This window comes from Charadrius vociferus, unplaced genomic scaffold (assembly GCF_000708025.1).
Source record: "Charadrius vociferus isolate BGI_N301 unplaced genomic scaffold, ASM70802v2 scaffold2, whole genome shotgun sequence".
In the NCBI taxonomy this organism is placed as follows: Eukaryota; Metazoa; Chordata; class Aves; order Charadriiformes; family Charadriidae; genus Charadrius; species Charadrius vociferus.
Genome location: NW_009647595.1, coordinates 7,177,375 through 7,188,739, shown reverse-complemented (window position 1 = coordinate 7,188,739; position 11,365 = coordinate 7,177,375). Strand labels below are relative to the sequence as shown.

Genomic DNA, 11,365 nt, shown 5'->3' with positions numbered 1-11,365 from the left:
AAGAGTGATAGGTGCACAAGAAGGAGATCTGGGTTATTTCTTTCTTCTTTTTAAAGGAGTTTCCTTGTTACTACAAAACAGAAAGCTTACAAACCAGATCTGTTATTTTGTTTTGCAGGTAATGGTTCTGTGTTAGAGAATCAAAGGCAGTTAAAAAAAAAGATGAATGGTGGAACAGAACCTGTCACCAACAACTGCATGTGGTAGGAGCCCACAGAGAAGTCAGGTTGTGACTGGGTCTTTCTTAGGGACCCTGGTCCAAAAGTCGGTCTTGGGAAGTATGTGATTGAGACTTCTCAAAGCACAGCCTTTACTCAGGGGTTGTTTTTTTTTCCCTGATGGTTCACAAATCTGTTCATTTCCAAAATATCCTGGCTTCCTGTCGACTGAGACAGAATGGGAGGTGTTGTTTTCTGGACTGACAAAAGGAGATTATTTTTTTTTTAATTTGACATATAGCATCATTATGGACTACGGTTCTATATCATTTTCTACTTTGTACCCAAGCACAGGAGTGCTGACAGGAACAGTTCATCCATCAAAAAACAAACACATCTACTTTTATAATTACCCATTTGGTTTATGACTGTAGTCTTAAGACAGTTACAGGGCTAAAGTCCCATTCTTAGAGATGTTGCACCAAAAAAAAAACATTTCTCCTGAAGATTATGAGGCTTGAAGAATTATTTTTTTTTTTTTATGTAATATTCTTTCTAGCCTTTTAAATCTATCATTTATGTATCTTAGTGATGTTACAGTTGGGATTTGTGCTTTAATAAGAGCTTTCTACTTCTTGGGCTCTTATTTCCCCCCATTTTCTTTATCCAGCAGTGATTTACATTGTGTTTATGACAACAGATTTTAATATATTATGGTGCCACAAAAAGAGGTTTTGACAGAACACAGAATCCTGCTTTCAGGCTTTGCTGATTACTTTGCAATTGTGTGCCATGTCCTAGAACATTCTGTTTTGTACTACTTTGTATATGTTTCATTGCATGTGTATATCCCAGGTTTGACCTCCATATAACCTTGGCCATACATGAATTGCGGCATCAAGCCATTAGTTGTTTTTCAGATACCAACCACATTCTAGTGTTTGAAAATGTTCCCTGGACTATCTTGGCAAATTAGCAAGCCTATGTAAAATGTCGTAACAAATAGAAGCTGATTTCGGACTGAGTTGGAATATCTTTCCCCAATATCAAAATCTATCATCCTGTCATACTGTGAAGAATTAATTGGTAAATAAACCATTATTTGAAGAAGGAAAGAAGCTATCTAACAGACAGGATAAAGCAGGAGGAAAAAAAAAAAAAAAAAAGAGAGATTTGGACACAATAATGATTGAGACGAAAAAAGATAACTTGAAATTATGTCTTCTAAATTGTCTCACGGCCAGTAGGTTCCTTCTTTCTTAAAAAGAGTCATTTTAGATATATATCATACATTTAAAATTACTGTGCTATTTGCTGTTGCTTCCAGCAACCATCTGGAAATGAAAATATAGGCTGTTTTTAACCAAGACCATGTTATCCCCTTGCCCACACACCTGGTGCTCTCAGACTGCTCACAAAAGCAGAGCTACAGGAGACGATCTTTTTCTTTAAGAGAGCAGTTGGAAGAGCTGCCCTTGTAGGAGGGAAATGTAGATAATGGGCTTCTCTGGTAGTATGAAGAAAAATGAGAAGCAGGTCAAGTTTTTGGACTTTCCTGACTTGGAAGGGAGCCATTAACCATATGGCTTTGTATTCCCTGCGCGCAATGCTGTGCAGCCTCCCATTAGAGACAGATGGTGCGATATCTGTACACGAACAGCAAAGCTTCCAAGAGCCCGGCGCTCCGGCTGACGTACGCTGTGGTTAGTTCAATGGCAGGGGATATTTCATGTTATGCCTTTGGAATGTTTCTCCCTTTGAATGAAATAAACCCTTTAGCTTTTAATTGACAGGAAACTCAAACCCACAAGATGGAAAAAGAATGCACAACAGTGTATAAAAAAGCGGGAAATGCTTCATTAAATTTTTGCCTGACCACAGCAAGAATTTTTTGCGTTGAAATCCCAACTAAGTTGAGCCTTTAGAATTGAAAGCTTGAAATTCCTTTTCTCTGTGAACTGTTCTTTTTTTCTTCCAAGACTGCCTAAACATACTGATACCTAAATTTATTAGATACCATACTGCTTATCATGAAGTTTCCCAGGGTATTTTGGTATCAACATCAGCAATACACATTTACAAAGCCTGTGATGAGGCGATACTTGCCCATGTCCCACATAAAGCTCTATTGCCATTGATAAAGTTCACAACCTGAACTCTGCTTAGATCTCTCAAGGAGTGTAAGGCTCTGGCTTCTGTTTCATGGGAAGTCCGAAGTTAAACTGTGAATATGGTTTGGAATAGGGACCAAATTGTCACTCCCACTCCACTCAGTGCTTTAGTCACTAGACTAGTTTTATTCTTCCTCTCGCAGATTCTTAATCTGACAAGTTCTTTATGGCTACTTAGCACCTCTAGCTACCCCAAATAGATACTGGTGTTTATCACTTCCCATTGGTTCCCTGTATTTTTTGTAGAAGGGGAAAATACATAACAAAAGTGCAGACTGAATGACCCAATGGACACACCAGTGTTAGGTCTGACAGTAAGTAGAGGGAAGCATGGGATACAGGACGACTTGACCTCTCATAGAAGCTCTATGGAGGCATCGACCTCCATCCGTTGACCATGCAAGATGGTTAAAATCGTTATGTTAAGTGGACTGAGTTCTCTTTAACACCGATCTCGTCACCTGAATTGTTACTGTAGCTGCACTTAATTTGCAAACTGAGTTCCTCCAAAAGAGATTTAAGGACTCTTAAAAGTGATCAAGTCTTCTTATATTCACACATACATTCACGGAGAGTTTGCCTTCACTAATTTTCAGTGATTATACCTCAGGAAGCGGAGGACTCATCTGCATTTAAGTTAGGCTAGAATATGCATGTCCTATATTATCCATTACGTGATTTACCGAACAGTTTTACAGAGTACAGCAGAATTTAGCTTGAACGCACTCTGTGAGTGGATAATGTTACAAAAGTCCAAGCTCAATGTGCCCCAGAACCCAGAATGAACAGTGCGCTGTTACCAACTGGAAGATACCACAAGTGCAATGTTTCATTTCAATATCTGCAGAAGCATTTTGCATTAAGAATTACAGAAATAACAGTGTGTTTTTTTACATATTTATTAGTTACTAGGTGAAGAGAGATTTCAAGATATTGAAAAAATTAAAACGATTGGCAGCACATACATGGCAGTGTCAGGATTATCACCTGAAAAACAGGTAAGATAATAGTTTTCTTTAAGAAGCAACGTTTTTGGTGTGTCCAACCAGTCATATCAGAGAATATTAGTGTTATCTTTGTGATGTTCGTAGAGTTGTGTTTGCTAAAAAGAAAATAGACATTTGGGGCTTCTGGCAGAGAACAGTTGCACTTCTTGACGAATTGAAATGCCAACTTGTACTCGGTACAAGAACCATATGGATTCTTTCCTCAAATTTAGGTTTATAGGAGAGAAAAAAAATCTCCTTTCAATCACACTGATGTGAATCTAGAGCAGGTCTATCTATATCTTCGGACATACTCTAAAGTTACCATTGTAACTCAGACTGGAATCTGGCTGACAGCCTCCAATAATCTATGGAGAGGATCTATTAATTGACAGCATACTTACGCATGTGTAAAGCTGCATTTATACATTTTTGTGATGATATAGCTGTACCTTGACAACCATTTTGGTGAACAAATTTTTCCTGATAGTCAATCTAAACTTCCCCTGGAGAAACTTGAGGCCATTTCCTCTTGTCTTATCACTTGGTACTTGGGAGAAGAGACCGACCCCTACCTGGCTACAACCTCCTTTCAGGTAGTTATAGAGAGTGATAAAGTCTCCCCTCAGCCTCCTCTTCTCCAAGCTAAACAACCCCAGTTCCCTCAGCCGCTCCTTGTAAGACTTGTGCTCCAGACCCCTCACCAGCTTCCTTCCCATTTTCTGGACACACTCCAGAACCTCGATGTCTTTCTCATAGTGAGGGGCCCAAAACTGAACACAGCATCTGAGGTGGGGCCTCACCAGTGCCAAGTACAGGGGGACAATCACTTCCCTCGTTCCGCTGGCCACACTAATCCTGATACAGGCCAGGGTGCTCTTGGCCTTCTTGGCCACCTGGGCACACTGATGGCTCACATTCAGCTGGCTGTCAACCAGCACCCCCAGGTCCTTTTCTCCCAGGCAGCTTTCCAGACACTCTTCCCCAGGCCTGCAGCTCTGCATGGGATTGTTGTGACCCAAGTGCAGGACTCAGCACTTGGCCTTGTTGAACCTCATACCATTGGCCTCAACCCATTGGTTCAGCCTGTCCAGATCCCTCTGTAGGGCCATCCTACCCTCAAGCAGATCAACACTCCCACCCAACTTGGTGTCATCTGCAAACTTGCTGAGGGTGCACTCAATCCCCTCCTCTAGATCTTTGATAAAGATATTAAAGAGAACCAGTGCCAATACTGAGCCCTGGGGAACACCACTTGTGACCAGCTGCCAGATGGATATAGCTCCATTCATGAGCACTCTTTGGGCCCAGCCCTCCAGCCAGTTTTTTACACAGCGAAGAACACATCCATCCAAGCCATGAACAGCCAGTTTCTCCAGGAGAATGCTGTGGGAAATGGTATCAAAAGCACTAAAGTCTCCGTACACAACATCCACAGCCTTTCCCTTATCGACTAAGTGGGTCACCTTGCCATAGCAGGAGATCCCGTTAGTCAAGCAGGACCTGCCTTTCATGAACCCATGCTGACTGGGCCTGATCACCTGGTTTGTCCGATATGTTCCATGTGATGGCACTGAAGATGATCTGCTCCATAACCTTTCCCAGCACCAAGGTCAGACTGACAGGCCTGTAGTTCCCCATATCTTTCTTGCAGACCTTATAGATGGGCATCACATTTGCTCACCTCCAGTCAACTGGGACGTCTCCAGTTATCCAGGACTGTTGAAAAATCATGGAAAGTGTCTTCCACTTCTGGAAGCACTTCTGCCAGCTCCCTCAGTACCGTCAGGTGGATCCCATCTGGTCCCATAGACTTCTATATGTCTAAGTAGTGTAGCAGGTCACACACCGTTTCCCCTTGGATTATGGGGGCTTCATTCTGCTCCCTGTCCCTGTCCTCCAGCTCAGGGGGGTGAGTATCCAGAGAGCAACTGGTCTTATGTTAAAGACCGAGACAAAGAAGGCACTAAGTACCTGAGCCTTTTCCTCATACTTGGCCACTATGTTTCCCCTCACATCCAATAAAGGATGGAAGCTCTCCTTAACCCTCCTTTTGTTGCTAATGTATTTATAGAAATGTTTTTTTTAATTGTCTTTTATGGCAGTAGCCAGATTAAGTTCTAGTTAGGCTTTTGCCCTTCTAATTTTCTCCCTGCATAACCTCATGACATCCTTGTAGTCCTCCTGAGTTGCCTGCCCCTTCTTCCAAAGGTCATAAAATCTTTTTTTCACCCCAAGTTCCAGCCAAAGCTCTCTGTTCAGCTAGGCTGGTCTTCTTCCCCACCAGCTCATCTTTCAGCACATAGGGACAGCCTGTTCATGCACCTTTGAGATTTCATTCTTGAAGAATGTCTAGCCGTCCTGGACTCCTTTGCCCTTCAAGACTGCCTCCCAAGGGACTCTGTCAACCAGACTCCTAAACAGGTAGTAGTTTTGCTGACCCACCTCTGAAGAACACAACAAAGCCAGAAGTCTGCATGTTGCCATCACTTGCAGAATGCAAACCAAGCTGAGGGAAAAATCAGCCACAGAGGACACTTGCACAGTCACAGCCATAAACCTCAGATAAGTCAGATGAGAGAAATCCATTCATAATTACACCGAAGAATATGCCTGGAAACAGGGTCTCCAAAGGAATAAAATGAGGCTCTAAAATACCATCCAGCGAGAAGTCTGTTGCTGAAATCTGTCTTGCTTGGCAACCAGTGCCTCTCCCCAAGGAAGAGCAACATAAAAAAGAGTGTTCTGCCCCAGATCAACCACAGAGTGGGAATCAGATCTGCCCACATTGATTGCAACTGCCAGAAAAACAGAAGCCAGATTAGTGTAAGCTTTATAAACTAGAAAATTCCCATTGTTTGTTTAGAATACATTATAAAACATGTGGAGTGTAACTAGCTGATCATCTCCCACCTACAGAGTAACAAGTGATGTTGACAGCTAGAAATCCACAAAACTAGACATGCATGAGGTTTGGGTTTTTTTGTTCCAACTCAAAATGCTTCTGTGCAGAGATGAGCAAAGGAGGACTGAACATCAGGGAAGTAGCTGGTTATAGCTACACAGCTCCTAACCACTTCTTTTGACTCTTGATTTGTGTAAAAATTCAGAGGGAGAAAATGTTTGCTGCATTTCCAAGACTAATTAACATCTTTTTTCTAGAACTATAATAGCCTAATGGAACCATTATGTATGTTTTAAGTGTACTTATATTCATACCTACATGTCTATCACCTTCTCAGCATCTAGGAGGTGAGGGCTGCTGACGGAGGTTGGCATGCTGTGAACTGAATGAGGATGAGGACAAGGACAGAGCACAGTGTGGACAGAACAGGGTCATGCCAGGGAGATACTTATGTTCAGTATTAAACACTGAGTATGATGAAAATTGCAAATGTCTGGACTGTGTGACCCAGGGTGGGGCTTGCAATGCTTCATTCCTATGGACTGGAAATTTGATGAAAGAATTACCTGGCTTCAGTACAGATGAGATGACATCATACCACTACTGGGACAAAACCACTCCACTGCCTACTCAGAGAAACAATTAAGGAGTTCCCTGTCCTCCTCTGAGAGTCCCTGTCCTATGATCTGCTATGTTCGTGTTCTGGGAAGACTAAAACCCACTCCTGGTCCCCATCTGTATATCAACTGCTGTGTAGGAACGGAAATGGAGGGGAAGGAGCAGGGACTGACTTGACTGCTTTAAGCAGAGGCGATTAATGAGCTACAGAATAGCCTTTTCTTTCCCACTTAACCAGTCCCAGGTTGCCTGGCTTGCCCTTTTGTTCCTGTCACTGTTCCATCCCTGAGAGCACTGGAATCGGTGCTTTTCCTGGGTGACAGTTTCAGCAAAGGAGAATTACATCTTTCACTTCTTTTGCTCTACTTATTGCCTATGTGGGTCATCCCTGGTTCTCACGAGTTTTTGTCCCTTGCACCTGAGCTATCTCAGTCCTCTTTATACTTTCTTTCTTAGCCTTAGATAAATTTCACATGCCTTATTAATTCCCATGATTGCTTCTCAGATTATTAACAAGAAATTACTTTCTTTGGTACTTCACACTAAACTGCTGTGTATCCAGGTATATAAGTGTTGTAATATAAATGGAAAGCATTACCATCAATAATACCTTACCTCTCTGAATCTAGTATGTGGAGACTGCTCTTACAAATTCCAAATTCAGATACTTGGCACTTGGTAGGTATGGGTGGGAGCTGGGCAAATGCAAAACTTTTCTAACATTTTGGTTTCTAACTTACTCCTCAGCAATGTGAAGACAAATGGGGGCATTTGTGTGCTCTGGCCGACTTCTCCATAGCTCTGAATGAAAGCATACAGGAGATCAACAAACATTCATTTAACAACTTTGAACTCCGTATCGGTAAGCATAGGTCAAACATGAGGATTAAAATGGGATTTTGTCTGCAAGGATGCAGCCCTGTAAGTGCACCCCAGGAACATTGCAAGGACATGCACAATTTAAGAGACTCCAAACACTTTATCCTTGTCTTGGACAATCCTCTGTTTTCAAATTTACTTCAACCCATGCAAAGTTAGAAATGAAAAACTCTCCATTTGTAGAATATGGACCCTGATCTTAGGACTGCAGATGTTCTAAGGCTCAGTGAATTGTGAGCTAAGCATAACTAAGCTACTGTCTTTAGCTAATCTGGCCAAGACCACACAGGTACAACAGAAAAAGTGAACAGGGCAGCCCAGACCTAACCCCAAGCTTGATACTGGCTTGCACAGTCTCTAAATAATCTCCTTGTCTTAGATTCTTCTTCAGTGAAGGGGTAACAGGTAGCTTACCCTAAACCCTGTGTGTAGTACCTTGGTTTTGCACAAAAATTCCAGTTCAGACCTGACCTGCCCCAGTGGCAGCAGCTCTGAATTGCTGTGATGGGGAACCTATTATCCTGGATGGGATATCCTGGATGGGATATCCTGGATAGCTAGTAGGATGGGATATGAAAAGATGGCCTGAAGGTATGGCATGTAGCAGGAGTAAATCTGATGGCTTCTCATGTTGACTGGATCACTGGCCAAAACCAAAAACCACCTGGAAGAAACATGTCCTTTACAGGCAACCCTGCCATAAAAAAGCTGAAGTATACTCATCAGTTACAGCATGGAGGGTCACAGCATCACTATCTGTGATCTGCACTTCCTAACATTTTTGAACAGAAAACTCTCAGTTCCCAAGATTTCTCAGGGAACACAGATCCCTACTTAGTAAGTACGGATCACTCGCAAAGATTTCATAGAGCATGAATGCAACAGTATTTGGAAATAATTTCCATTACCAATTTAAAGAAATATTCTTCAGAAAAAATCTAAAAAAATAAGAGCCTTTTCCCAAAGATGTGCCTTTCACTATCACTAAATGTATTCTTAAATCATTGCTATAGAAAAAAAATAATCTCTTCTATACTATTACTTGTCTTGAATTTATGCAACAATCTTATAAGATACAGTTGTTCAATAACTTTGTAGAATACTTTAATATTTTCACTTCATGGGAAGTTAGAATGTAATTTCTTGATTGTATAGCACTAAGAAAGTTGCCTTCAACAAATGTAAACCCAGAAAGGTCCTTCCAGAGACATCTTTCCCACTACATAAGTATCAGTTTGCTGGAGCTTTGGCAATAGTGCGCAGAATACAAATGATACATAAGAATTGTGGTTTCACTGTGACGGATGTCCTGTAAAATAACTCTGTGGATATCACTTTTCATGTTTTCTAGCTTTTCTGGCTATTTTTTTCTTGCCCTTTTTGTATATACATCTCTTCCTTAAGCTTAGAGATAAGTGTATCTTAAGTGCAAATACAGTTTTCAGCCATTCTTGTCTAACTGGCTATCTCTTCTCAACTTTTTTTTAATTTTCTTTTTTAATAGGGATTAGCCATGGCTCTGTCGTAGCAGGAGTTATCGGTGCTAAGAAACCCCAATATGATATCTGGGGCAAAACGGTTAATTTAGCAAGTCGAATGGACAGCACAGGTGTTAGTGACAGAATACAAGTGCCTGAAGAAACGTATCTGATCCTGAAGGACCGGGGATTTGCCTTCGACTACCGAGGAGAGATTTATGTCAAAGGTATCAGTGAACAGGAAGGAAAAATCAAAACATATTTTCTTCTAGGAAGAGTTCAACCAAATCCTTTAATCTTACAACCAAGAAAACTGACTGGACAGTATTCATTAGCGGCTGTTGTATTAGGACTTGTACAGTCTCTTAACAGGCAAAAACAGAAGCAAATCCTTAATGAGAACAATAACTCTGGAATCATAAAAGGACATTACAACCGGAGGACTTTGCTCACTCCCGGTGGATCCGAGGCAGCAGCCCAGGCAGAGGGGGCTGACAAAACTGAATTGCCATAATCAGCATTTCGTTTGTGTTCTTTTTTTTGTATTTCTTTTATATATAAAAATAAATATACAAATAAAAAGGGTTTAATTTTTTTTAGAAGAAGTGTGATTATTTTCTGGTGTGATATTTTGATGAGATTCAAATTTCTAAATTTTAAAAAATGGTGCCAGCATCTCTTCCCCAAGCTGTGGTTAACCTCTGAATGTCTAGACCTAGTAGCTGTAGGCCACCATTCCGCTGTGCCAGCTACCTAAAGAAACGGGCAAGAATAAACCTCTGAGTGGAGGGATTTGGAACATAAATTGTGTAGGGAGTTAATGATGGGGAAAGAGGGAATACTGCCCACACTTTTTGGGTGAAAGCAAAGGCATAAGGAGATTGAGTAGGTTCTTCACACCTTTAGTTGCCTTCAAGCAGAGTTATATGCACCAAAGCTAGTTGCCTGGTCTCCGTAACAGCCAGGGAAAAACTAGTCAATACAGCCAAAAGATTTTAAGGTGTCCTATCTGGGGGTTGGACTAGATGATCTCCAAAGGTCCCTTCCAACCCCTACTATTCTGTCATTCTATCTGCCCAAATGTGAGGATCTGGAAGACAGAAGAGACGGATCTTGCCTTAAACCCACAGATTCCATTGAGTCCACTGGCTATGGGTTCTCAAAATAGCCTAAGGTGTCCTCCTCACAAGCGGGTGACTGCACTGTAGACAGATAAATTGCATGTTGGTATCCACCTAACTTCTTGCACTCAAGCCAGTAGGTCAAGGTTGTCCTATAGATAATACGTCATATCTGCCAGTACCGTTTGGAGGGCTTGAATGCACTGTGGTATCTTGACCTGCACAAGACACCTATGAGCAGATGACAGAATTACACCTTGAATGACATGTCTGGAGCCTACAGCTGAGTCTATTGTCCAGTTAAGGAACTAATCAAATTCTCTGGAGTCACTTCCCAGAGCTTAGCTTTTAACTCCATGACTAGTCTGAGTTCACACCAAAACAAGGGTTGTCTGAGGCTATAAAATGAGTATGTGCTGAAGTACAATAGGAGATGAAGCTCACTGCTAAACTTCTGCTCAATTGCCTCAAGAGGAGGAGAAGCCAAGACTGAGGAAACCTCAAATGACTTGTGTGTCAGCACAGAGGCAGTCCTACTGCAATGTTGCAATGGCACACCTAGGTGTTATAAGCCCTGCACCAAAAGGAGGATAACTTTTTTGGGGATGGCTAATCAACTATGCCTTGGAAACAGTAAATATATAGCACAAGTTCCTATATGCATTGGTGCCATGATTCACACTGAGCTGTAAAGTGCACAACTGAACCTCTCATCAAGTCTGCATGCTCAAGGGAGCTGGGTTTGTCTCGGTAAATACTGTCTTTAAAGTAAATCACAGATGGAAGCAGCAGAACCTGTAATCATACAGCAATCCCCAGAGGAGACCCCATACAACCAATACAGTGCGACATACGGATTCTTTGTAAATACAGGCCTTGCTTTTTGCAGGCTGTTACCCAGTCCTTAGTGAAAACTGGGGTTTCTTCGGAGCATCACCACTGGATCAGGCACATTTTTAAAAGATGGCCAATATGGCTAGGAAATCTTGATTCCTACATTTTATAAAAGACTGTTGTTTACTAACAAAAGAGGCACCAAAATATAAAAC

At 41.6% G+C, this 11,365-nt stretch overlaps 1 protein-coding gene across 1 annotated transcript in view; it reads left to right on the top strand.

The window, feature by feature from the left end:
- ADCY8 (adenylate cyclase 8 (brain)) overlaps positions 1-9,794 on the top strand; it is a gene marked incomplete at its 5' end in the record, with an annotated part of 130,876 nt that extends 121,082 nt beyond the window's left edge. The window contains 3 exons of the mRNA XM_009881017.1: positions 3,235-3,327; positions 7,586-7,700; positions 9,222-9,794. Of these exons, the coding sequence (XP_009879319.1) occupies positions 3,235-3,327; positions 7,586-7,700; positions 9,222-9,709 (696 nt within the window). The remainder of the gene's footprint in view (positions 1-3,234; positions 3,328-7,585; positions 7,701-9,221) is intronic.
- Between the last annotated feature and the right edge of the window lie 1,571 nt (positions 9,795-11,365).